The sequence below is a fragment of the Mauremys reevesii genome, linkage group 10 (genome assembly GCF_016161935.1).
Source record: "Mauremys reevesii isolate NIE-2019 linkage group 10, ASM1616193v1, whole genome shotgun sequence".
Classification (NCBI taxonomy): domain Eukaryota; kingdom Metazoa; phylum Chordata; order Testudines; family Geoemydidae; genus Mauremys; species Mauremys reevesii.
In genome coordinates, this window is record NC_052632.1 from 15,766,949 (window position 1) to 15,794,943 (window position 27,995).

Below are 27,995 nucleotides of genomic sequence, written 5' to 3' on the forward strand. Positions count from 1 at the left end.
AAATTTACAGCCTGTCTAAAAGACAATCTCTCCCATATTTGTGTGCAAAACTACACCTATAAAATTGAGCATACTCCTATCATGAGCACCTGAGTTGGCTGCATACACCAGATGCGTATCCAATCTTGCACATATTATCAGTTCTACAGAGAAAAATGATACTATATTATCAGAAGCTGGAATTAAATATTAAGCTGATCTAATGTTTTGATTTAAAAGGTGGTTGGCAGGTGGGTGGTAGAATACACAAAAACTGAGTAAGCCTCATTCTGAATGAATGGGGCCTAACTTTGATCTCTCACTAGTGTAAATCAGGAATAGAACTCTGTTAAGGTTAGTGGAGTTATATTGCTGTAAAACCTTCTGAAAGTGAGATGAAAATCAAGCTCATGGTTTGAAATATTTAATTTTAGGAATGATTGATTTGAGTTGCAGGAAAACAAAATATCAAAACCAGAAACTTTTGCACTTGTGTGATTTAATGGTGATTAAGTGAATTTGGTTGCTAACTTTAACTTAACTTCTGCTCAGAGAACTCATGTGCCAAGTTTAATCTTGGCACAAATTTTTATAGCTAGATTTTATAACTAGAAGTAGGGCTTCATAATGGAAACAGTGACAGATCCTTTAGCTATAGTTGACCTAATAGGTGCTTTTATAGAATTAAAGAAAATATTTTCAATGACAGCTTTTCACAAAAATATTTCTTTAGTATTGTGGAAGTTTATTTGGGGGATGGACGTATGGCTTGGGGAACCTGCCGTACAGATTCTGGAATGGCAGATTTGCCCTGTGATGATAGCTTGTTGAGGCATTCATATTCAATTTCATGTCCAGACGCAAAGGATTCTGTTACTGGTTTGCGTGCGCATGTCCACGTAGTCCTGGTGTTTGTACACCGAGTCAGATTGTCTGTGAAAATAAAGAAGCTTAATAGTGGCAAAATCAATAGAAGAATACTGTTTGCTAGAAGGCCAACAGAGGGGTGGTAAGGAAGATGTTTTGTCCCACACTGAATACATGGTCAGTGCTCAACAGACAGTAAATAACACCATCTGAGAGATAAATTCAGGAATAAGTATTCTCTTTTGGAGAGACAAGGTGGTGAGGTAATATCTTTTATAGATCAGCTTCTGTAAAGTTTAAGCTTTACCTTACCTCCTCTCTGTTGGCCTTCTGGCAAATAGTATTCTTCTGTTGATTTTTGCCATTATTTAGCTTTTAAGTTTAAGCTTTAAGTTATATTACCTCACCCATCTTGTGTCTCTAAATATACGGGGACCATCATGGCTTTGTATTCTTCTTTAGATCAAATAAGGTTTTTTTCTGAAAACTTGTGTCAGGACTTGTTGTCAGCTCCTTTTTCTACTTAATGTCATCTTTCCTGCTCTGTCCTCTGACTTTGCACACCTATTTTCCTTTCCCCAAACAACATGAATGCAGATGTGGATGTTGTGCATGCTCATGTTTGTAGACTCTGACTTGATCCAATTCCCACTGATGTCAATGGAGAGACTCCTGCTTACTTAAAGGGGGGTTGGGTGGGACCCTTATTCAGTTGCTTGTAGAAGAGTAGGGTTGTACATCTGGAAGCCCCCTTGAAGCTGTTTGAAAATTTCATGCTGGAAAATCCCATTTTGTTTACCCTTTCATGGTACCATGCCAATAATAATAAAAAATAATGAGTGATGAATGAAAATGAAATTCAGTGAACACATCCACTGAAAACAACATTTAAAAAGTTTAATTTATAGGATGTTTTCTACCGTAACTGGAAGAGATCTTCTCTTGGTCCAATGATAGTTTAGAATTGGCTCAGATTCTTTGGCAATACAAACTAGCCTGCTAAAAAGAAACTCCAATGCCTGAAATTCAGAGGAAGCAAAAAGTTTTCCACTAGAAAGTGCAATATGGTGGGTGTCCTTGAATGTCTTCTTTGAATGTTGTTATGGGAATTAGAAGTGGCTCCGGAGAAGGCCTCCCTTTTGGGTTTTATCTGGTGTGGCCAAAGATAAAGCTTTTCTAGCTTTCCTTCTGCTTTTAAGTGTCATATTCATGTTAGGGAAACGCCTTAAAGGAACCAAGTTCTGTTCTGTTCAGATAAAAGTGCTATTGTAGAGATTGTAAGACAAGCAGCTAAATCAAAAGCGGTAGTGAAGCTGCTTTGGGAATCTCTACTGTAGCATTTGGTACTGTGGAGTACATGTTTATCAGGGCTGGTTCCATACCAGGGAGGTGGTATAGTGCTAGCAGTGTGTAATCTTGTTTCTAGGGGCAATAGCTTATTTCCCTTTTTGATCCTGTGAACTATTTTATGTATACTGTGAAACTCTGAGGCTCCATGTATCTTTGAAAGGTTCCCAGGCTTTGCAGCCTGGGAAGTGATGGAGAGTTGAATCAAATCCAGATCTCTCCACTTGGATCATAGATCCTTATCGCAAGGTGGCTGGCCCTACCTAATGACTGTATTGGCCAGTGGGCAGATAGGGAGAGCTAGACTTTGTCAGTAACTAATCGTGAATTGGAATTTTTTACATTTACTTAATGCTTTTTACCCTGAAGTAAAGCCATCATTCTTCATAAACTTTCTATACAATACCAGTGAACTGCAGCCTCCTCTGCAGTGGATGCTGGCAGCTAAATGGTTAATTGCATGCTACCCAAAAGGAGGAGGAGGGGAAACTTACATAAAGAAAAACACTCTCCTTATGAAAAGTTTCACGAAATCTTTCATGTCCAAGCAGAGCAGTCAGAACCTCAACTCTTTAAGTTCTCATTCAAAATACCCCATGCTTGTAGGTACAATACTCAGTTTATCTTGTTTGGAAAGATGAAGGGATGAGGCAGCCATGCCAAGATTCCAGCCTGTGATTCCAGGGAACTGGGGTATTTAAGAGCAGAAGCTGACACACTAAGCCATCCCCTCTTGGTCAGGATGTGGACTGTGTTGGAATGCACAGTTGCCACATTCTCTCAGAGGGCAATTACAAAAGTGATTACTGTGAACACTGAGGATTCAAATTTCAGCCTGGTGTTGCTGTAGAAGTGTCCAATCCTGGCAAGATGTTTTATCCTATTTATAACAGTGAAATCTGGGAGAGATTTGGCTCATTCTAGCGACACTACCAAATCAGCATGTGATACCTGTTTTTCAGCAAGCTTCTGGGTTTTATGATCCTTGTGGCATATTGTATAAATAAAGGAATGTTAAAAGCAACAGTTTCCATTCACACCCGCCAGTTGCCATTGCTGCTGTTCCAGTGAAAAAGTTGCCTACAGCTTTGTGAACTATTTGTTCTTGCAGCATGAAAGTTGCTATGGTGCAGATAGCCTTTGAATTTGCATCTTTGGTTAGTTTCAGGTATCAGAGTTAGTGCCTTCCAGATTCACTATGCTCAGTGGTAGGCTTTCAAGTTTAGGCTAGAGAAACGAGGCATTATCACTTTCCATGGTGATCTCAAGTAGATGAATGAGAACAGCAGATTGTGTATGGTTAGGCATGGCATAGAACAAGAAATCTATGCTCTTGGATATCCCTTCAGAAACCATTAGCAAAATGAAGCTCAAACCTAGATATTTTCAGGTGCTGTTCAGAGCAGCTTGCTGTCCCAGGTGTCCAAGCAGCGGAGTTAACAGATGAGACCTGCCCCATTTTATGATTAAACTAGGGTGCAACAGGCAGTACAAGAAAGCTTTTAAATATTCTGTGCCTCAAACTGTAAGTTGTCCGTACACACTGTAAACCAAATTCTGCCTTCAGTTACTGCCATTTAGCCTCATTGACCTCAATGAACTTGCAGAGATGAAACTCAGGATAGAATTTGTGTGTTGGGTGTATAGGAAAGAAGACGTAAAGGTCTGAAAGGAAAGGTTTCTAATTTTCTTGTAACCCAATAGGACGTTCTACGTTATCACCGCCAAGTAGAAGAAGCTAGTCTGGTCTCCACGAGATAAGAGACCCCACAATAATTGACTTTTCAAATTATTGTAATTTAAAGGTATGGAACAAGGAACTGATTGATCTCATTAATTTGTTCAAAGAGAATTTTGTGTTGCTTTGGTCTCTGGGGCTGTTGCTGGAAAAATAAAATTCCAAGTGTTGGAACAAATTAGGTGTGGCTAAATCTGTTCATTAAATAACTCCTACACAAACATAGTGGTCATCCCCATTGCTGTGGGTTTCAGTTCAAGGTGATATCACTATTGGGCTACAAGTCTGAGAGGAAAAATAATGATCAGTTGAATTTTCACAATCACTTCGCTAATTCTGACATTTGGATGTAAAGGTTGCTAGATGAAGTAGCTTTAACTGAGTCCTCAGAGAGTCGCATTGCAGTTTAATAATTCTAGGTGTCCAGCAAATGCATTTAATATGATTTTTCAGAAGGTGTTGGGGGTATTCATATAAAAGTGAACATAAGGATCGTGTGGTTGTTATTTCTTGGTAACATTCACAGTGAATTTCCTACTTGGAAACTGCAATCTATTTTTCTGTTATCACAGATGTTTAAAAGGATCAATTTCAGCTTTTGCTGTTAAATATTTACTCAGACTGCTTTGTTTTGCTTTACTGTGTTCATGGCATGATGAAATATATACAGTTCAGCAATCTTTTTCCTCCTTTTTATAAACTTCTAATGTTTTATGAATACGTAATAGAAATGTCAGAGTTCACTTTTCATTCACACATTGCAGATAAAGCAGTCAAAGTTCTTCTCTCAGCCCCTTATGGTAGAACTCACCTTCAATCCTCTGCAAACCCTGTATGCTCTCTGGGGGTATTCCACAGATATTAGGAAAGTGGAACGTTGGACTCGAGATCTTTCCTGTGGAATGGGGAATTTTCTCTCAAACTAACTTCAGTTTGGTACCTTCTCAATGTTGATTATGCTACAAGCTCTGTGTGTGGGGTGACCCATTGGTGCACTGACCCAGGAGCAGCCCCACGAAGGAATGGTGCCTGAGTGTGGCACCTTTCCATCCCTACTCTCCTCTTGTTCCAGAGAAGTAGTTATTTGCTGCTGGTCCCTGCCACTACCTATCTCCGCACTGGCCCGTGTGCTGGGGTAGGAGAGGCAAGGCTCTATCCACTCCCCTCCTTTCCTCTAAACTCCCACATACCTTCTTGGGATCTGGAAATAGCAGGCACATAACACCCACTTACACCTTGTGGGGTGAGTTCTGCCTCACCCTCATGTGCCTTCACAGGCAGGTAAGCCAAGTCAAAGTGTAGCCCAACGTCAGGCTTCCAAGATCTGTATATTTTCCTTTGTTCCTGTTGGATAATAGGGTGATAAATAGTAGCCAACATGGATTTATCAAGAACAAATCATGCGAAACCAACCTTGTTCTTTCTTCAACAGGGTTACTGGCCTAGTGGATGGGGGTGGGGGAGAGCTGTAGACATGATATATCTTGATATAAGTAAGGCTTTTGACACATTCCCATGTGACATCCTCATAGGCAAACTAGGGAAATGTGTTTTAGATGAAATTACTGTAAGGTGGTTGCACCACGGGTTGAAAAACTGTACCCAGAGAATAGTTATCAATGATCTGCTATCAAACTGGGAGGTGGTATCTAATGGGGTTATTGTGGATCACAAATTGAATATGAACCAATAATGCGATGCAGTTTTGAAAAAGGCTAATATAATTCTGGGGTGTGTTAACAGGCATATTGTGTGTGACGGCTCTGTTTGGCACTGGTGAGGCGTCTGCTGGAGTACCGTGTCCAGTTTTGCACGCCACTCTTTAAGAAATATGTGGACAAATTAGAGAGCATCCAGAGGAGAGCAAAATAATAATAATAATAAAAGGTTTAGAAAACCTGACCTAGGAGGAAGGGTTGAAAGAATTAGGCATGTTTAGTCTTGAATAAAGAAGCCTGAGTGGGGATGTGATAAATCTTCAACTATGTTAAGGGCTTTTATAAAGAGGACCGTATCTGTTGTCCTACCATCAGTGGACATGGAGAATAAGAAATAATCAGTTTACTCTACTTCAGGGGAGACTTAGGTTAGATTTTAGGAAACATTTTCTACCTCTAAGGGTAGTTAAACTCTGGAATAGGCTTTGAAGGGAGGTTATAGAATCCCCGTGATTGGTGGGTTTTTAAGAACAAGTTAGACAAACACCTGCCAGGGATGGTTTAGCTGTACTTGGTCCTGCCCCAGCTCAGAGGGCTAGACTGGGTGACCTCTCAAGATCCCTTCCAGCCCCACCTTTCTGTGATGCTATGTAAAGTATAAAAACTATCTAGAGGCAGACTAGAAAAACAAGCAGTGTTTTAATTAAGGGAGATTATTTCAAACTAAGCTTAATAGAAAATGCATAAGAAATGGAGTCCCTTTCTAAATTCCACCCACTCAGCTCTCTTGTAGTGCACAGAGTGAGACTACTCTCACAAGAATGAAACACAAGCTAGAAGCATTACATTGTGATGACAAATGGCAGATAGTAAGACTGAAGGGGAGACACTGTTACCTTACACTTTCTGTGGATTAGTTTAAAAAAAAAAAAAAGCTTCTAAACTCTGATTCATGAGGAACGAATAACATAAAAAATAGAGCCTGATTCTCCTCTTGCACCAGTGTAATTCCACTGACATCAGTTGAGTTACAGTGTAAGGCTTTGGCTACACTTGCACTTCAAAGCGCTGCCGTGGCAGCGCTTTGAAGCGCTAAGTGTAGTCAAAGTGCCAGCGCTGGGAGAGAGCTCTCCCAGCGCTGTCCATACTCCACCTCCCTGTGAGGAATAACGTACAGCGCTGGGAGCCGCGCTCCCAGCGCTGGGGCTTTGACCACACTGGCGCTTAGCAGCGCCGCAATTTGCAGCGCTGGAGAGGGTGTGTTTTCACACCCTGCTGCAGCGCTGCAAATTTGCAAGTGTAGCCAAGGCCTAAGTGAGAGTAGAATCAGGGCCAAAACAGTTTATCTTAAGTGTCCACTTAAATTTGGCACAGACTTCACATCTGAAAAGTTGACTATAGCTGTCCAATCTTTCACCGCATGTAAGATCAACCTTCAGATAAAGTGGGACTAATAACACTTCAGTAATGCAGAGGCATTTTAAAGAGAGATTTGCAATAGAAAGGGCAAACTGAAGTTTATGTTAGTTAAATGGAAACAACAGAAATAACATCCTGTGTGAGTCTGATGCTGCAGGGCCTGGTGCTACAGTTGCTTTGCATGCACTTTAAAGGGAATTCTATGCACGGAGCTGGTGTAGCATTGGTTCTTGTGGAAACTCTCCTTTACTAGTAATTATTTCCTAGCTGCCAAAGGCACGACTGAAAGAACAGTGAGCATTCATGGCAGATTCTCCTCTCGCCATCCTGTACTACTGTGCTCTGTCAGACTTCGCTTGTTCTGAATTTTTTTGATGGAAAATGAATGCCACTGTACAGTAGAACCTACTAGCGTGGTCGTTCCTTGGTTGTGGCTTGGTGTCCTCCAGCAACTAGTTTGGAAATCGTTAGAGGGTGTTAAATCTAAACTTGGCTCATGTTGACAGAGAAACCACAGATAAATTCTGGTACCAGATTATACTTTATTTTATTTAATAGAATTAAAACCTGTGAAAACCCTGTAGCCAGGGAAATTACTTGTGACATGATCTTGATGACCTAATAAAAGCAGCATCTGGAAATGAGCTCATTTAGCAGCAGTATTTCTCAAGAGACCTTTAAGCAGGCAGATAATTTTAATGGAGGTAGGTAGCATTCATATTAAACGATTATTGTTGATTTTATTTTGTTGGTGTAGGAATGCCCATGCAGTTCATAAAACTGAGTGTGGTTCACATCTTGTTCTTTGGTTTAGGTTTTAATATATTTCACTTAATGTGTGAGTTACAATATTTTTATAAAGTTACTTTGGAGTGTTCTTCCAGCATGGAATTCTATGGGTACGTCTACACTACGGGACGATTCCGAATTTGCATAAACCGGTTTTGTAAAACAGATTGTATAAAATCGAGTGCGCGCGGCCACACTAAACACATTAAATCGGTGGTGTGCGTCCACGGTCCGAGGCTAGCATCGACTTCTGGAGCGTTGCACTGTGGGTAGCTATTCCATAGCTATCCCATAGTTCCCGCAGCCTCCCCCGCCCCTTGGAATTTCCGGGTTGAGATCCCAGTGCCTGATGGGGCAATAATCATTGTCGCGGGTGGTTCTGGGTAAATGTCGTCAGTCACTCCTTCCTCTGGGAAAGCAACGGCAGACAAGCATTTCGCGCCTTTTTTCCCTGGATTGCCCTGGCAGATGCCATAGCATGGCAGTCATGGAGCCTGTTTTGCCTTTTGTGACTGTCACCGTATGTGTACTAGATGCCGCTGGCAGAGGCGATTCAGCAGCGCTACACAGCAGCATGCTTTTGCTTTTGCATGACAGCAGAGATGGTTATCAGCCATACTGTACCATCTACCAATCCATAAATTGGTAATAAGATGATCGTGGCTACCAGTCCTTTTGCACTGTTCCATTTGCTGCTGTCATAAGTGCCCCTGGCTGCTCTTAGCCAGGGGCGCAAAAGCCAAAATTGGGAATGACTCCCTGAGTCAATCCCTCCTTTTTGGTATCTAAAAATAGAATCAGTCCTGCGTAGAATATGGGCAAGTGTACTAGAGAACCACTGTATCAGAGAACCAGAGAGCACAGCTGCTCTGTGTCAGATCCTGCAGAAATTATGAGCTGTATTCTATTCACATTGGGTGCTCCTGCAACAACCCCACCTGTTGATTCCGTTCTTCCCTCAGCCTTCCTGGGCTACTGTAGCATTGTCCCCCCACTTGTGTGATGAAGTAATAAAGAATGCAGGAATAAGACACAGTGACTTGTTAGTGAGATATGAGTGGAAGGCAGCCTCCAGCTGCTATGATAGTCCAGACAGGACAGTAAGGAGTGTGTAGGAGAGGAGCCCAGCATCCCTCTGCTAGTTCAGGGGCACTTGAATCTTTTCTTTACACATGAAGGGTGGGGGCTGATGGAGCTCAGCCCCCTGTTGCTATGACGACGATGGTTATCAGCCATACTGCACCATCTACCAGGAAAAATTAGGACCAGGCGCCCTTGATCGACCTAACAGATGCTAGTCAGCATGGTTACCAGTCCTTTTGCACTGCCCCATGTGCCAATAGGCTGATGACGAGGACGGGTACCAGTCGTATTGTACCATCAGCCAGCCATAGCGTGGGGGGAGCAAGGATGTTGGTGTTGAGTGCTGCACCATCACGTCTATCTGCAGCATTCAGTAAAGATAGGGTGACATGTAAAAGAGTCAAGAGAGGATTGTTTCCCCTTTCACTTCTGGGGGTGGGTGGGGGGGTGCGTAAATTGCCGAGCTATGCCCTGACCCACCGCAGACACTGTTTTTGACCCTAGAAGCATTTGGAGCTCAGCCAAGAATGCAAATGCTTTTCAGAGACTGCAGGAACTGTGGGATAGCTTGAGTCCTCCAGTCCATGAGCGTCCATTTGATTCTTTGGCTTTCCGTTACGCTTGTCACGCAGCAGTGCGCTGAGTCCCTGCTATGGCGTCTGTCTGGAGATATTTAAAAAATGATTTTGAATTTCGTCTTCTGTAACGGAGCGCTGATAGAACAGATTTGCCTGCCCTTACAGCGATCACGTCCGCATCGTCCATGCGGGAGCTCTTGCTTTATTTTGATTTTTAACTGCATCACCACCCGTGCTGATCGGAGCTCCATGCTGGGCAAACAGGAAATATTCAAAAGTTCGCGGGGCTTTTCCTGTCTACCTGGCCACTGCATCCAAGTTCAGATCGCTGTCCAGAGCGGTCGGTGGTGCACTGTGGGATACCGCCCGGAGGCCAATACCGTCGATCTGCGGCCACACTAACCCCAATCCGATATGGTAATACCGATATTAGCCCTACTCCTCTCGTTAGGGAGGAGTACAGAAACCGGTTTAAAGAGCCCTTTATACCGATATAAAGGGCCTCTTAGTGTGGACGGTTGTGGCGTTAAATCGGTTTTACGCTCCTAAAACCGGTTTAAACGCGTAGTGTAGACCAGGCTTATGTTGAGAAAGCATTTTGGAGTAGCCGTTTCCATCTCTGGGTTTTGGGTTCCATCTCCAGCTCTGGAAAGTCTGTCTTCTCTCTAATGTGGACATACAGTTATTCATGCCTTGCTCACCTACAGGCTGGGCTGTTGTAATTTTCTCCTACTTGGGCTTTCCATGAAATTCATCTGGAAGCTGTAACAGAACACACAGCACAACTGCTCACCTCATTTTGTATAGGGGAGACAGAATTATTAACCCCTATTATTATTTATTTGTATTGTGGTAGCACCTAGAGCAGTGGTGGGTAATCCGCTGGCGGGCCATAAGACAGTTTGTTTACATTGGTATGGCCGCCTGCAGCTCCCAGTGACCACAGTTCACCGTTCCCGGCCAATGGGAGCTGTGAGAAGTGGCGGCCAGCATGTTCCTGCGGCCCGTGCCACTTCCTCCAGCTCCCATGGGCCAGGAATGGCGAACTGCGGCCACTGGGAACTGCGGGCGGCCGTGCCTGTGGTTGGTCAATGTAAACCAACTGTCTCGTGGCCCGCCAGCGGATTAACCTGATATCTACTGAGATCAGGAGATCATTTTGCTAAGCACTGTACAAACCTTTAGTAAGATTCAGTTCATGACCCAAAGAGTTTACAGGTTAAATAGCCACAACAGACAAAGAGAAGGAGAAGGAAGGATTACGATCCCATTTTTACAAATGGGGGACTGAGCCTTGGAGAGTTTAAATTACTTGTTCAAGGTCACACCAATATAGTGCTTAGCATAGCTTTTGTTCTTCCTGCATAAATAATACGATCATTACATAAGTGGGAGTTTTGAGAATCTTTATTCTCCTTTTTGTTATTTTTTAACCTGATTAGCTTTAAACATGTGATTTGAATCATTTACTTGTTGCCTTTTCAGTTTTGGCAGGCTTTGTCTGCAGCGAAGCTCACATGTGATAAGTAAAACTAGCCTTTTAAAAATAACCCAGTTGCAAGACTCAAAAAGCCCACATAGTTGCCTTTTGAATTTCATTGTGATGATGCACGTTTGCCCCACGTTGTGGAAGATTACATGATGCAGACTGATTAGTCAAATATGAGGGCAGACATAATGGAGACCTTTTGGCCTTATGAGCTTTGTAAGAAGTTAAATGAGGAAAACATCTGCAATATGGGCTGTTTTACTTCATTTAAAAAAATCCGTACAATTCCCTTGCCACAGCTCAGCTCTTCCTCTTGCCAATAGAGGAAAGAAAAATGTACAAAAACCACTACATTTCAGTCATATTCCTTTTTATTTTTTTTTGTTTTTAATTGCTGTTGATATGAATACACACTTCATTCTATTGAAAGAATGTGATAGCATGACATTCATGCTTATACAACATCTGTCACAGTTTAATGCAGTAAACATTTGACACCAATACAGAGCTTAAAATAATTCCACTGAGAACTGAGCCAGTGAAGAGAGCCAGCTTTTGCTGGCTTGCAATTATTTACATTGTCCATCATGAAGTGATAGATAGTTGAGGAATTTTTAATTAGTACAGAGGAAACATGTGCAGTATAGAACAGTGCTTTTCAAACTTTTTTTTCTGGCAACCCAGTTAAAGAAAATTGTTGATGCCCACGACCCAGTGGAGCTGGGGATGAGGGTTTTGGGGTATGGGAGGGGCTCAGGGCAGGGGATGAGGGTTGGAGTACGGGGGTGAGGGCGTAGGGGTGGGGCTGGGAATAAGGGGTTCAGAGTGTGGGAGGGGCTGGGGCACTGGGTTGGGGCGCGGCCTTTCCTCCAGGTCAGCAGCGCAGCTGGGGTGCAGCGGCAGGCCTGGCACTGCAGACCACGCTGTGCCCCAGAAGTGGCTAGCAGCAGGTCTGTCTTCTAGGCGGAGGCATGCAGGCACTGCCCCCCCAGCTTCCATTGGCTGGGATCCGGCCAATGGGAGTGTGGAGCTAGTGCTTGGGGCGGAGGCAGCTCACGGAGCCCCCCTTCCCGCCCCCGCCTAGGAGCCGGACCTGCTGCTGGCCGCTTCTGGGATGCAGCGCAGTGTCGGAACAGGTAGGGACTAATCTGCTTTAGCAGGGCAGTACCCCCGACAGGACTTTTAACGGCTCAGTTGGTGGTGCTGACCAGAGCCGCTGAGACCCAGTGTCTTACATTCCATGACTCAGTGCTGGGTCGCGACCCACAGTTTGAAAACCACGGTATAGAATACATGCTCATTCTGAATAGCATATTTAATAGCGTGGATGTTTGATAAGGTGAGATTTCTTTTCACTTATTTGGAGCTAACAGGTTACAGTTGCTCCACTTATTCATTAAGATATCATCTGCATAGTTGTGAAGAAAAATAAATCAACAGTACAGCCTGTATTCTTTACGTATCAAATAGTGAGCATGTATATTTCTTACTTGTGCTATTTGTGTACGGGTATGGCTATAATTCATCAGGACTTTTTGTAAACCATAATATGTTAGGCCAGTGTTTCCCAAACTTAGGATGCTTGTAGCCTGGAGTAAAAATGCAGTTTGTTTACCTGCTCTTCTTAATTGCAGCCAGTGGGAGCCATCGATCGGCTCAATGAGGACAGGGCAGGTAAACATTTTTCTTGGATTTATTTTATTGTATTTTTATCATTGTAATATAACAATGGGTACTGTTGATTATTTGTATAACTTTCATATTTGGATATTTAAGAGCGAACTTGTTTGCTTTCTTGTTGGTCTTCCGAGGGCCCTATCCCGCAATGGACAGCATGCAGACTCTGTGCTGCATCCACAGCAAACTCCATTTAAGTCTGCGGAGCTCCTTGTGAGTGCAGCAGTCAGCCTGTCACCCGCAGGATTGGGGCCTTAGCCTGTAAGCTAGGGTAGAGCCTGTGTCCTCGTGCATGTGCGCAGACTGTACCTAGCATATGGTGGACGTTACCTGCATATAAATATTAAATAACACATTAATTTCAGGAGCGCAACTGATGTGAAGGTGACACTTTTCTAACGGACCATCCCATTTCATGTGCTCATGGCTGTGTATATGTTAAATAAAATATGGGTTCCAGGGAGGAAGGAGCGTCAGTATTGAGTATTGAGTTTGTCTTCCCGTTTGCATTAGGAACATATTACTCTTAGGCCAGTTTGGAAACACTGAGGATCCATGGGGAAGATGTAACGTGCACTTCATTTTGTATTGTGCTCTTGAAATTCTCCCAAGAATGTACTTAGATTGTAAGCTCTTTGGAGTAGGGAGCATCATTTGTACAATGCCTAGCACAACGAGGCCCTTCTCCATGATTGGAGCCCAGTGTGCTGCTGCAATACAAATATAATAATAATTAATTAATTATCAATCATTTCTGACCATTGCTGTTTAGCATGGTAGAGTTGCAGCTAGAAGTTCTATTTGAAACTACTCTCCATGCACATCATTTTTAAGATTGGCTCTGTTACCTTTTAAAAGTATTAAAAATCTAGTAACTCGCACCACTCTAGAATAGTCTTTTGTCCAGTGACCCTTAAATCCAGCGGTCAGCTTATATTTGGAACCACATCAGATAGCATCAGTCACTTGCCCATTAGTTTGCTTTCATTGTTAATCATTTCCTCTTGTTTTCCTGCATCCCTATCCTGGTTTGCTCCTTTTTTTATTATACCACAATAAAGATGTTTTTGATTTTCATAAGGATTCTCTTGGTGCAGTATTCCTGTGTTTTATTTGTCTTCCCTGATCAGCATGGGGAGTATTTTCAAGGAGCACAAAGTCGTCTTTTGTTATGTTGGCCAAACCAAACTTTTAATTTTGTCATCTATTTTATCTTACCAGGGGGAAAGTAAGAATATTTAGAAAATAAAGGGGCTGAGATTAATTGTAAAAAAGCTAACTTTGTCCTTTAAAAATGAGACACTGTGGCCTACTATGTGAAGCTTGATATTTGCTTTTAATGTAAGATTTACTATACCAGATCAAACCATTGTTCTATGAAGTCCTAGATTCTGCCTCTGGCATCAGCCTATCCCTGATGTTTCAGAGTTAGGTAGAAAGTCTCATTATATACATTGCTGGGGACTGAGAGAAAATAAATTTCTCCAGGTTTAGAGAAGAGGCGGTCTTTTGTGTCTCAAGAGGCATATTACAGTGCCATGCAGCAGACCCCAATCACTCAGCTGGCCATTGTGAAAATAATGTCTGATGGTGATAATTTTATCTTTGGGAAGAAGGGCATTTGGAAGGAAACTGGACTTGAAGGAAACTCTGTAGGGAGGATTCCTGAAGAAGTAAAGCTGTAACCTTCTACCCTGCCATACCATTCTTTTTTGTCCTTAAATTGCTGCCTTTAGGAAGAGACACTGTAGGATCTAGGAATCAAGCAGAGGGAAAAGAGCTTGCTATAGAATTAGAAATTAGGTTTAGCTGTCTAGTGGGAATCTTATCTCTCTCTCTCAAACAGAAGTTGGTCTAATAAAATATATTACCTCAACCACCTTGTGTCTCTCTCTAGTGGGAATCAAATCCACCAAAGAAAGAATGGGAAAAAAGCAAGAAAGCCTAGGCTGTGTGTGATTATCCGCTTATAAAATTTAGCATGCAATGTTTAAACGCAGAGGGCCAAATTTTTGAAAGCTATTGCATAAAGAAAGGCTTGAGCCAAAATCCCAGCTTGGAAACCCATGAACACTGAGAAACTCCAGACTTGGGTCTGAACTTTGTGGCATAGGTCCATCTCAGATATTCTGTTATGAAAAAAGGATTTGAGTATCAAAATGACAAACGGGCTGGTACATACACAAATACCTATTTGCACATGCAAGGGTCAGGGTTTTGTACTTGTGTACAGATGCACCTGTGATCATCATGGGAACATTTTTAGAACCTGTTTGAAAATTTGTCACAGTATAGGAGCATCTGTGGCCTGTATCATCACTGCTTTGGATTGGTTACTTGCCATTCTTATTAGTGGTGAGATCCTTGCATGGCTCTTTCTAACTTTACACAGATAATTCATCTTCTGAACCCTGTCTCTCATTACGCTTATTGACCAACAGCAATAGCAACTAACATCAGGAGCCTGGATTGTATTGTGGTTCACCTTTCAGGGGACAGGTGGTTTATTGTTGGGTGTCAAGCACGGCCTCTGATAATCAGGCCTAGTGTTTGGAGCATGGGTCACAGCTGGGCGTAGGGCTGGTCCTGGAATCGAGATCCAGGGACAGGCCAGGGTCAATACCGAGTTCAGAGTCCATAGCCAAAGCAGAATCAGAACTGTCGCCAGAGTCCAGCTGCAGGCCAGAGGTCGAAGGAGAATGGTCAGAGTCCAAAGACAAGCTAAATTGTACCAAAGCCAGAGTCCAGATACATGGAAGGTCAAAACTGGAGAGTCAGAGCCTGAGGGTTTGGGGTGGATCAGGAGATAGAGGCAAGTCTGGAGCGAGGTTAATGCAGGGCACAGAAAATACTGGGGTTGGGCTCAGACAAAGCTGGGGAGGGAGCAGGAGCAGGTTGGGAATCTCTGGAGTATGGTGCCCTGTGAGTTCCTAGCCAGGTAGCACTGTTGCTCAGGCTGATCTGCAATTGTGCTGGGGTTGTGGAAATACCTGAGCCTCGGGTCATCTGACTCAGGCCCTGCTTGGTGCAGCTGCATCCTAAGTGAGCAGCCCTGGTTTGGCTGCAAGTTTGCCACACACTGGTTTAAGCAGTGCTGCATTTTGAATTTGAACTGTAATGGGGAACTTTCAATAAGTTACCAGTTATGTCCAAATCCAAGCAGTTTATATGTTGGCTTCTATGTGTATTCTGCTCAATTTTTCATTCACTGTTTCTCTGCAAAGCAAACTACAGTATAATTTAAGCTCTGCAAATACTATAATGATGATGAGACCCAAGTGTCATTCAGAGCAGTCTTGCGGCTGGGAAGTGGGCACTGTGCTTGCTAAATCTGGAGCAGGGGAAGGATTTAGTTTTAAAACTAAAATAAACTACACACAAAATAATCAGTTTACTGCAAACGCTGATTAGTGATCCAGATGGTAACGTTGATGTGTCACCCGTATTGGACCTTTTCTCTTAAGACTGATCTACAATATATACTAGAAAAAAAAAGAGAAGATGCACATAATGTGTATAGGTTTCAGAGTAGCAGCCGTGTTAGTCTGTATCCGCAAAAAACAGGAGTACTTGTGGCACCTTAGAGACTAACAAATTTATTTCAGCATAAGCTTTCGTGAGCTACAGCATCCAAAAGAAGTGAGCTGTAGCCCACGAAAGCTTATGCTGAAATAAATTTGTTAGTCTCTAAGGTGCCACAAGTATTCATAATGTGTATAGTATTATATTACAGTAATTTGTATTACTATTCTGCAAAACTTCCTTATTAATCAGGATATTGTTGCTGGCATCAGAATCAAATGTGTTTTTTACATGTGTTTCCTTTGGAGAGATTCTAAATGAGCATATATCACCAGGAAAAACGGTATTAGTGTAACAGATTCAGAAGGATGAATATTTTATGAATTTATGACAGAATTATCATCAGAATGTAGATCTTAGCTGCTTGTATGGCATGCAGCTGTGATTTATTTGCTCTGTGCTTAATTGTAATTTGGCATACTCCAGGGTGCACCACCACATGAGCAGCTGTAACAAACTGTAGTTCTGGAGATGATAAAGCAGATGGCCATCTGTGTCCCTGATCCTCAAGCCGTGAGCAGATCTTCCGAGCCCTACATGTGACTCTATAGGAGATTCACACTTCTGATAGGTACTTGCTCCCAAGTGGAGCAACAGTGACTGGTGATCTGCCCAAACTGCCTGATAAGTGTGCACCAGACAAAGTAGGGAATGCCAAGCAACTGGATCCAACAGGGTAAAAAATGCCAGGGCCTTCATTTCTTAACCCCATGCAGTTAGGAATGGAGCAATCCACGTAGTCAGGAATGGAGTGGTGGTGGGGTGGGGGGGGATGAGGCTGTAATGTGGCTTCAGTACCTGATGATGTTGTGTTGATGCAGTCCTGCGTCACCCCACTGATAAAATATCATGACAGACATTGTGATGCAGCATTAGATCAGGATTTTGTGGCTTTCCAGACCTCATTAGGAGTGCGGATAAAGGCTGAAAGCCTGTTTTTTATTTCCCCTAGTGCTCTTGAAAAATACGCTTTGCCACACGCATCATTCTATCTCACAGCCTCTTTTACAGTCTTAGGTTTACATCAGTGGCAATCTGAGATGCATGTATCTTAATTGGCACTATTAGAAATCAGGACCTCCCTTTTATAGTGTCCTAATGGGGTGTGTGAGAAGGAATGTCAACATATATAGTACACGGGGCTCGAAAGGCTACATGGTTCATGTTTTTAAACCTAGCCTCTAAACTTGTGTCCACAGATGTTCCTGCACCACTGCTTGTGTGTACAAACACATTGGTACATGCAGGCTGGGTAGTGAGGCATCTGCCCAGTTTACAGTCATGCATACTCTGCAACCCTAACGTCGTTATGATGATGATTATTTTATTTGTATTACAGCAGTCCCTAGAGGACCCAGTCCTGTAGGAAACAGTTCTTGCCCCAGAGAGCCTATATTCATTAGCACAATTTTGGAAACTAGTTGAAGGTCAGCTGAAAACTTGGCCCTTTATCTGTTTAATTAATATTAGCCTCACCTCCATCCCCGTTATTTTAATATTAAACGTTTATTCATAAACTCTAATAATAACCAAGTTGTATTGTTTCAACTATGCAAAGGCTAATAAACATTTGAGTGATAATTGAAAGAAGCTGCTTGAAAGCTGTGTCATAATATCTATTGCTCAAAATAATTTTCTGACTCACTCCTATGCATGTCACTGAGGTTACATGGGGGGGTAAGTCAGGGCACGATCTGGTCCATTAAATACTATCTGACATCTTTATAAGACATTATAAAGTGAAACACTACTCTTAAAATTGTGACTTTCAGGTAGCATGCTTTGTCAAAGCATTCAGTGCCAAAGGAACACACATGGGCAATTTAAAACTTAGTAGCCATCTAGTATTGTAGAGGGTGCTTATATATATTTTGGTATGCTGCTTAGTTATAAAAGCAGAAATATTTCTATTACTTTTTTGAAAGGCATTTTTATTCTCTGGTTTTTACGAAAAGCTTCACTTCAGGCATTTATATTGGCTATTTCAGTTTAAAAATATTTTTTTCCTTGAAAGCAACTTTTCTCCTCCTTTCCATGTACAGGGAAGGATTTTTTTGCCTTTATAGCAAATCACTAAACTTGCTTAATTTGATTTGTCTGATCAAATGGATGGAAAGTTGGTCTTGTATTCACACGTTCTCTATCTACAATTAATTATCTGCACTTTCTTGTATTGTTGCTTTTATCTGTGAATCAACTTGACTCTTGTCTAGTGATTTTTTTCCCCTCTAAACTTTAATTATTAATTTGGGGGGCTAGACTGTGGCTTGGAAAACAGGCCAGTGCAGGAAGAATGGAGAAGTGAGTGAGTCTCCCCACTTAAATCCCTCTGCAAGCTACCTGGACTGTGGAGAGCGGGACCCCACGGGGGGTCGCGAGGTTATTACATTGGGGGTCGCGAGCTGTCAATCTCCATCCCAAATCCCGCTTTGCCTCCAGCATTTATAATGGTATTACACATTAAAAACACTTTTTTATACACCTCTACCCCGATATAACACTGTCCTTGGGAGCCAAAAAATCTTTCTGTGTTACAGGTGAAACCGCGTTTTATCGAACTTGCTTTGATCCGCCGGAGTGTGCAGCCCTGCCCCCCTGGAGCGCTGCTTTACCACGTTATATCTGAATTCACATTATATTGGGTCATGTTATATTGGGGTAGAGGTGAATATTTAAGGGGGGTCGCACTCAAAGGCTTGCTATGTGAATGGGGTCACCAGTAAAAGAGTTTGAGAGCCACTGCTCTCGCACATTGACCAGCACAGCTGAGCTGAGGGAGATGGTGTCATAACTTGCTGGTAGCACAGACCTGTATCAAATGACCACCATTCTCCTGTACCCCGTGGGAATTGTGCCTTAGGGGGGTGTCTCCCAGGACTACATCCGGGCTAGTGTGGTTTATGTACTACCCCTTGCTCCAGGCTGTGAAGGCACAATCCAGCCTTTGGTTAGTAAGAATAACATTCCTACAGCACCAAAAACCTTTAATGTACCTTGATAGTCAATAGGGAATGCTCTTTGCTACTTAGTTCTGTTTTTAAAATATTCAATTTTAAAGTGTTTTGTAAAGATTTTACTCCCATTCACAGATGTGCATGTCTTCAATTAATTCCTATTCTTCTTCGAGTGCTTGCTCATATCGATTCCAATTAGGTGTGCGCACGCCGCATGCACATTCGTCGGAAGATTTTTACCCTAGCAACACTCGGCGGGTCAGCTGGGTCTCCCCCTGGAGTGGCGCCGTTACAGCGCCAGATATATACCCCTGCCGACCCAACGGTCCCTCAGTTCCTTCTTACCGCCCGTGATGGTAGTTGGAACTGTGGAGCGCGGCTTTGCTGATCTCCACTTCCCTAGCTTACTCATTGTTCTTTACTGTTAATTGTGTTTATAGTTCGAGTTTTTATAGTTGTAGTTAGCATTAGTTGTGTGTGTGTGTGTGTATAGATAGATAGATAGATAGTGTATATAGTTGAAGGGGGGATCGGGGATTAGCCCCTTTCCTCCACCCCGGTGCTGGACTCATGCCCAGGTCACCGGGATTCAAACCGTGCTCGGCGTGCCAAAAGCCAATGCCAATAGGGGATCCCCACGACTCCTGCCTCAAGTGCCTAGGGGAATCCCACCTTCCTGAAAAGTGCCGCATCTGTAAGTCGTTTAAACCGAGGACGAAGAAAGAGCGGGACTTTCGACTGAAACAGTTCCTCATGGAGGCGGCACTTAGTCCTACAACGTCGGTACCAAGCACTCAACAGCCTGCATCTGTGAGCACCGACCCTCACCAGCACCGACATCTGCTCGACACCGCTCCCTATCCCCGCGGCCCAGGAAGCAACACAGCGCTCCAGTGGCTTCGGCACCACCCGCACCACAGAAGGAGCGCCCGTCGACAACGGATTGCCTGGCACCGTCATCTGCCGTGGCACCGCCATCTGCCACGGCACAGGAGTTGATCGTGATGATGGAGACCGCGCTGCCTCAACCACTGGCACCGCCAGTGCGGGTCATCCAAACTATTGGCAAGCCTGCCTTGCTGAGGCCGCCCTCCATGGGAGCCGCCGAGAGGCGTCGTTCAAGATCTCGGTCCCGCCGATGATCTCGGTCACGCCGACGATCCCGGTCCTGATGCCGCTAGCAGTCCCGGCACCGCTCTCCATCGCGGTACCGGTCGCACTTGCGGCACCGCTCAGCCTCCCGTTCACCTACCAGATACTCACGGTACCGATCCGATTCCCGGCACCGTTCCCGGCACCGCGCATCTCGCAGCCGTTCCAGGCGAAGGGACTCGAGATCCCGGTCGACCTCCCGGCACCGCTACGGTCGCAGGTCCCGGTCTCGCTCGCGGTACTGTTATAGCTCCCGGTACCACTCTCCGGTACCGCCCTGGGAAAGAACAACCAGAACCGGGGCGCCATCTCAGGGTCTGTCAGCACCGCCATGGCCGTCGAGACACACATCGGTGTCATCACAGGCTGGTAGCGCTTCCTATCCACAGGAGCGTGACTCGGATGTCCCCAGCCATACATTTCCAGAGAGCCAGAACCACGAGCAAGGACCCCATCACTGGTCCTTCTGGACACCGTGGGCATACCACCAAGCACAAGGTGCTCCTTCAGTGGTTCCACGATCGGCCCCATCAGAACACCAGGTGCCAGAGGCGACAGTAAGCCCCCCAGCCTCATGGGCACAGATGAGGCTCCGATACCACTTGTAGATTCCCAGGTCCTACCTGACGCAAATGATGCTCCTCAAGAACAGGAGTCCCCACAGGACCCTCTGGTCCCTGGCCTCTCCTCTTCCTCCTCGCTAGACGAGGCGGTGGCGGGAACATCCTCCTCAGGCCCTCCGCCAATTGATCTAAGGGCCCATCAGGACCTCTTGAGACAAGTGGCTCAAAATATGAACTTACAGGTGGAGGAGGTTCCTGAGATAGAGGACCTTGTAGTGGACATCCTTTCGGCTGACGCACCTACTAGAGTGGCTCTCCCGTTTATCCGCACCATACAAGCAAATGCGGACACCATTTGGCAATCCCCAGCCTCGATGCTCCCTACAGCCAGGGGAGTAGAGAGAAAATACATGGTGCCCTCAAAGGGGTATGAATATCTCTACACTCACCCAGCTCCTTGCTCTCTAGTAGTGCAGTCGGTGAATGAAAGGGAGCGTCATGGCCAGCAAGCCCCTGCTCCTAAGTTGAAGGAGGCTAGGCGCATGGACCTCCTAGGCCTCAAAATATGCTCGGCCGGGGACCTTCAACTTAAGGTGGCAAACCAACAAGCCCTCCTAAGCAGGTATAACTTTAGCACGTGGACGTCCTTGGGAAAGTTTATGGAGCTTCTTCCCCAGGAGTCCCGTCAAGAATTTACGGCTCTACTTGAGGAGGGTAAAAAGGTTGCAAGAACCTCCCTCCAAGCCTCTCTGGTTGCAGTGGACTCTGCAGCCAGAACTCTGGCGTCAGGAGTGATGATGAGGCGTATCTCCTGGCTCCAGGTCTCATGCCTTCCTCCTGAATTACAACAAACTATTCAGGACTTGCCCTTCAAAGGCCAGGGCCTTTTCTCAGACAAGACTGACCCCAGATTGCAAAGTCTGAAGGACAATTGCGTCATAATGCGCTCGCTGGGAATGCACACGCCAGTGACCCAACGCAGGACCTCCCGGCCCCAGCCACACCGCCCTGACGCCCCGTCTAGGCCGCGTCAGGACTTTAGCAGAAGGCGTGGTGGAGGGAATCGTCGGAGGCAGTCTGGCCCCCAAGGGGGTCAAAATCAGGCCCCCCCTAAACCACCAGCGGGGCCCAAGCAGAACTTTTGATGGGACACCCGAGGACAGCCCATCAGTTACTTTCCCGGATCCTTTTCCTCCATTTGTCAACCTCCTCTCCCATTTCCTCCCTGCATGGTCCCAGCTAACTTCCAATCGCTGGGTCCTGCACACGGTGGAATTGGGATTCCACCTCCAGTTTATTTCAACTTCACCTTCCCACCCTCCCTCCCCGTTCCTCTTCAGGGACCCCTCTCACGAGCAATTCCTCTTACAAGAGGTCCAGTCGCTCCTAGCCATGGGAGCCATAGAGGAGGTGCCAAAAGACATGAGGGGCAAGGGGTTTTATTCCCGCTACTTCCTAATCCCCAAGGCAAAGGGAGGTCTACGACCGATCCTAGACCTGCGAGAACTCAACAAATTCATGATAAAGTTGAAGTTCCGCATGGTAACCCTGGGGACCATTATCCCGTCCCTGGATCCGGGAGACTGGTATGCCGCCCTCAATATGAAGGACGCATATTTCCACATCGCAATTTACCCACCACACAGACGGTACCTCCGTTTTGTGGTCAACCATCAACACTTTCAGTTCACCGTACTTCCGTTCGGCCTTTCTACAGCCCCACGAGTGTTCACGAAATGCATGGCCGTAGTCGCCGCCTCCCTCCGGCGTCATCAAGTACACGTCTACCAGTATCTCAACGATTGGCTCATTCAAGGGACCTCCCAATTACAAGTGTCACGTCACCTGTGCATCGTCCAAGACCTCTTCAGGAGCCTAGGCCTGCTGATCAACACAGAGAAATCTACTCTGACACCCTCGCAGAGAATAGACTTCATCGGAGCGATTCTGGACTCCAATCTGGCCAGAGCCTGCCTCCCACAGTCACGTTTTCAAGCAATGGCTACAATTATTCGAGGTCTTCAAACCTTCCCGACGACATCGGTGCGCAACTGCCTAAGTCTAGTAGGTCACATGGCCTCCTGCACCTTCGTGACCAAACACGCCAGGCTACGTCTCCGTCCCTTTCAAACCTGGCTTGCTTCAGTATATCGGCCACGCAGGGACAGCCTGGACTCGGTGCTCACTATTCCCCAGAAGGTTCTGGGCTCCCTAACCTGGTGGCTAGACCCCACTCTAGTCTGTGCAGGGATGCCATTCCACCCGCCTCAACCCTCCATGGCCCTAACCATGGACGCATCATCTCTGGGTTGGGGTGCTCACCTCGAGGGCCTACACACTCAGGGCCTCTGGTCAACTCAAGAGTTAGCCTTACACATCAATGTGCGGGAACTGAGGGCAGTGCGTCTAGCATGCCAGGTGTTTCGAGAATATCTCCAAGGCCGTTGTGTATCAGTATTCACGGACAACACAACGGCCATGTTTTACATAAACAAGCAGAGCGGAGCACGATCATCCCTCCTTTGTCAAGAAGCCTTCCACCTCTGGGACTTTTGCATAGCCCACTCAATCAATTTGGTAGCGTCCTTTCTCCCAGGAGTCCAGAACACTCTGGCGGATCACCTGAGCAGATCCTTCCTGTCTCACGAGTGGTCGATTCGTCCGGATGTCATCCATTCTGTTTTCCGGAAGTGGGGGTTTCGCCACATAGACCTCTTTGCCTCCCGAGAGAACAGGAAATGCCAGGTGTTCTGCTCCTTCCAGGGACGCTCTCCAGGCTCCCTATCAGACGCTGTCCTCATCCCGTGGAAGAAGCACCTACTCTACGCCTTTCCACCGTTCCCGCTGGTCCACAGAGTCCTACTCAAGCTTCACAGGGACAGCGCCCACCTGATCCTGATTGCTCCAGCGTGGCCGAGGCAGCACTGGTACACCATGTTGTTCAACCTCTCAGTGGCAGACCCGATCCCCCTGCCATTCTGGCTGGATCTCATAACACAGGACTTCGGCAGACTTCACCATCCGGACTTGCAGTCTCTTCACCTCACAGCATGGTTGCTGCGTGGTTGAGCCAGTCTGAGTTGTGTTGCTCTGCCTCGGTCCAACAGGTGCTCTTGGGCAGTAGGAAGCCTTCCACTAGGATGACATATCTGGCCAAGTGGAAGTGTTTCTCGTGCTGGTGCGCTCAACGTAACTCAGTCCCCACGCAGGTGTCAGTTCCTACTGTCCTGGACTACCTCTGGTCCCTGAAAGAACAAGGCCTAGTGGTCTCTTCCATAAAGGTGCATCTGGCAGCCGTCTCCGCCTTCCACCCAGGGGAAAATGGCCGATCAGTCTTTTCTCACCCCGTAGTTTCGAGGTTCCTCAAGGGATTGGAACGTTTGTACCCACAAGTTAGACGCTCGACCCCTACCTGGGACCTCAACCTGGTGCTAGCCAAGCTTATGGGTGCTCCTTTCGAACCACTAGCCACCTGCTCGCTGCTATACCTTTCCTGGAAGACAACCTTCCTCGTCACTCATCTTGCCGAAGTAATAGCATCTGAGCTTCGGGCCCTGACAGCGGACCCCCCGTATACGGTGTTCCATAAGGACAAGGTACAGCTGTGACCACACCCCTCCTTCCTCCCTAAGGTGGTGTCCTCCTTTCATGTCAATCAAGACATCTTCCTCCCAGTCTTTTTCCCGAAGCCGCACCCATCGCGTCGGGAACAACAGCTGCACACGCTAGACGTTCGCAGGGCTCTCGCCTTTTATATCGAGAGAACAAAACCCTTCCGAAGGTCGTCTCAGCTCTATGTAGCTGTGGCAGACCAGATGAAAGGCCTACCGGTCTCATCCCAACGAATTTCATCTTGGGTAACGTCCTGCATCCGTACATGCTATGATTTGGCTCACGTTCCGGCTAGCCACCTCACTGCCCATTCTACTCGGGCTCAAGCTTCGTCTGCCGCCTTCCTGGCCCATGTTCCCATCCAGGAAATATGTCGGGCAGCTACCTGGTCATCGATTCACACCTTTGCCTCACATTACGCATTGGTTCAACAGTCCAGAGATGATGCAGCTTTTGGCTCAGCAGTTCTGCATTCTGCAACATCTCACTCCGACCCCACCGCCTAGGTAAGGCTTGGGAATCACCTAATTGGAATCGATATGAGCAAGCACTCGAAGAAGAAAAGACGGTTACTCACCTTTGTAACTGTTGTTCTTTGAGATGTGTTGCTGATATCCATTCCAAACCTGCCCTCCTTCCCCTCTGTCGGAGTAGCCAGCAAGAAGGAACTGAGGGACCGTTGGGTCAGCAGGGGTATATATCCGGCGCCGTAACAGCGCCACTCCAGGGGGCGACCCAGCCGACCCGCCGAGTGTTGCTAGGGTAAAAATCTTCCGACGAACGTGCACGCGGCGCGCTCACCGCTAATTGGAATGGATATGAGCAACACATCTCGAAGAACAACAGTTACAAAGGTGAGTAACTGTCTTTTCCCCGTGGGAATAAAATAATTCTGTAGATCTAAATAGCTGACAGTAATTTCAGGGCTTAATTTGTGGTAATAAATTTTTTTCCAAACTAAGTCACTGTGTATTTATGGGGAGACGTTTTTATATTCTAGGTTTTCCGTTCATTTTAATGCCAACAGAGCTGCATCTTTACACTAACTAGGTTTGTTGCTACATTATACCAAAACAAAATGTTGATTTTTAAAAAATAGCTTTCTATTAAAATTGTATAACCTGTATTAGTGAAAGATACTGTTCTCATTGAAAAAACTTAGAGGGAAGAGGGCCTTGCTTAATGCCATATGAAGCATTTCATATCCATATCGCTGGTTCATTTCCACATTGTGTTAATAATTTCCAGAATTTTGTACCTATTGCATAGCCGTTTGGGGGCCCATGTAAAATTAATTTGTGTCAGTTCTTAGCAGGCAAAAGGCAAGATCATGAATTGCTCTCCTTGGTTTTTCTAGGGCGAATTTTGGACTTGAAGACTGGAACAGTAAAGAAGGAAGGTCAGCAGTCCTCAATGAGGATGTGCATGGGATCAAGACGTTCCTTCATTTGCAGAATGAGGTACACAGTTCTCTGTTCCTTCAATACTCTTATCCCTTCTCAGACCTTAAGGTTTTGGCCCATTTTGTCAGGTTTGACCTGATTTAAAAATGCTGATTAGACATTTCCAGTATGCTTGCTTTTATATCTGGTGTCAATTTGCTTCTGCAATTCCTGTAATTAACAAGTAAGTCATTAAATCATATCTGTACTAGTGTGCTGTATTGTGCACTTTTCCAGAGAGCCTCAGACCATCTTAACCACAGGCATGTAAGCCATTGTCTCTTAAAGTTTGATTATTTAAATCAATACTTCTGGAAAGTAGACTTCAAATACTTCAAAAGTAGACTGGAAACTTGGCTCTGTGGGTTCATGTTTTTTGTTTTTTCCCCCCAACAAACCAGTAATACTTAAAAATAGGTTGAAGACAAGCAGGAATTTAGTTTCTGAGTTAGCCAGCTATGTGAGAATTAACCAATGATCAACTAGTTAATTCTAAATACATGAGTAAACGTTAGATCTGTGGGGGGGTTAGGGAGGGGAGTGTTATTTCACAATTTTCAAACTTCTGGTAAGTTTCTGTGACTGCTCTGATGTTTGTTTGCCAAATAACACGCAAGAAAGTGATTAACAGGAGCCATCTGCACAAGGGAGGCTGATCCTGAATGTGGCCTCTTGGTGTCCCTGTAATAGAAATGAATAGTTGTAATAACAACATTAAGGGTATGGCTACACTGGCGATTTGCAGCGCTGGAAAGCCTCCACCAGCGCTGCAATTAGTAAGTGGCGACACCTGCAGGGCACTTCCAGCGCTGCAACTCCCTGGCTGCAGCACTGGCCGTACACCTCACTCAGCATGGGGAATAAAGATTCCAGCGCTGGTCATCAAGTGTGGCCACACACCAGCGCTGTGATTGGCCTCCAGGAAATAAGGTGTATCCCAGAATGCTTTTATAAATTACTCTCTTTGTTTTGTTATGCAGCCTCTCTTTGTTTTGTTGTGAACGAGCTCCAATCGGAGCTCTGTTCTGTACCTGGCTGTAAACAATCAAATGAGAGGCAGAGAGAGTGAATGAAACAGAACGGAGCCGATCGGAGCTCCGTTTGAACTGCTTATCTATAAAAACAAACACTGATCACAGCAAACAGGAGCTATCTGTACCTGGCTGTGAACGATCAAATGAGAGGCAGGGGAAACAGCGTTGGATGCAGGCTGTTAGGGTTCGCAAACATTTTGTGATTTTTCCAATCTCTCTCTTCCCCGCTCCCTGTCACAGTACACCACAGGGAGTGAGTGAAACAGGGGGAGTCCGTGTTGGAGGCAGGCTGTTTGCAATTAGAGTTAAGACTAAGGGCTCATGAACATTTTGTGATTTTTCCAATCCAGGAAGCTAACACACAGTGTTGGCTCCAAAAATCCACTCTCTCTATCTTCCCCGCTCCCTGTCACAGTACACCCCCCTCCACCCCCCTCTTTTGAAAAGCACGTTGGTGCACTTGAATGCTGGGATAGCTGCCCATAATGCAGCACTCCCAACAGCGCTGCAAATGCTCCAAATGTGGCCACACACCAGCGCTGGTAGCTGTGAGTGTGGCCACACACCAGCGCTGCTCCTACACAGCTGGATGACCAGCGCTGCAAACTACCAGCGCTGCAAACCGTAAGTGTAGCCATACCCTAAGTAGATCTAATGTGGTGAAAGGTCCACCAATGTGACTTTGACGGGGACAAGCACACCGTCGCATTTGCCGCCTGTTTCCAATGTGTACACTGAGAATAAATTATGCAAAAACACAAAAACGAAAAGATTTGAAGGTCAAATCAAGCCCAAGCCCAGCCTGTTTGATTAATTTGTATGTGCATAATGTTTTGAACATGCAAAGTGGCACACATCCTAATTAAATAGAATTATTAAATCTAATCAATTCAGGTGTGTGAAGCTCTTTGAGATCCTTCAGTTTGAGAGTGCTTTGGAAGTGTCTTAGTAGTAGTGATATAAATGTAGCAGTCACTTACTTACTATAGACCATATTATGGCCGGCCCTACATGGGGTCCTGTGGAGGGGTG

At 45.3% G+C, this 27,995-nt stretch overlaps 1 protein-coding gene across 5 annotated transcripts in view; it reads left to right on the plus strand.

Annotated features, from left to right (window-relative positions):
• The window catches only part of ARNT2 (aryl hydrocarbon receptor nuclear translocator 2), a 149,708-nt gene that overhangs the window by 58,512 nt on the left and 63,201 nt on the right, over positions 1–27,995 (plus strand). For all 5 annotated transcript variants that reach the window (XR_005585543.1, XM_039491847.1, XM_039491845.1 and 2 more), the window contains exon 6: positions 25,845–25,947. Coding sequence is in view for 4 of the 5 variants with exons in the window: in XM_039491847.1 (XP_039347781.1) it covers positions 25,845–25,947 (103 nt within the window). In the remaining variant the exon portion in view is untranslated. The remainder of the gene's footprint in view (positions 1–25,844; positions 25,948–27,995) is intronic.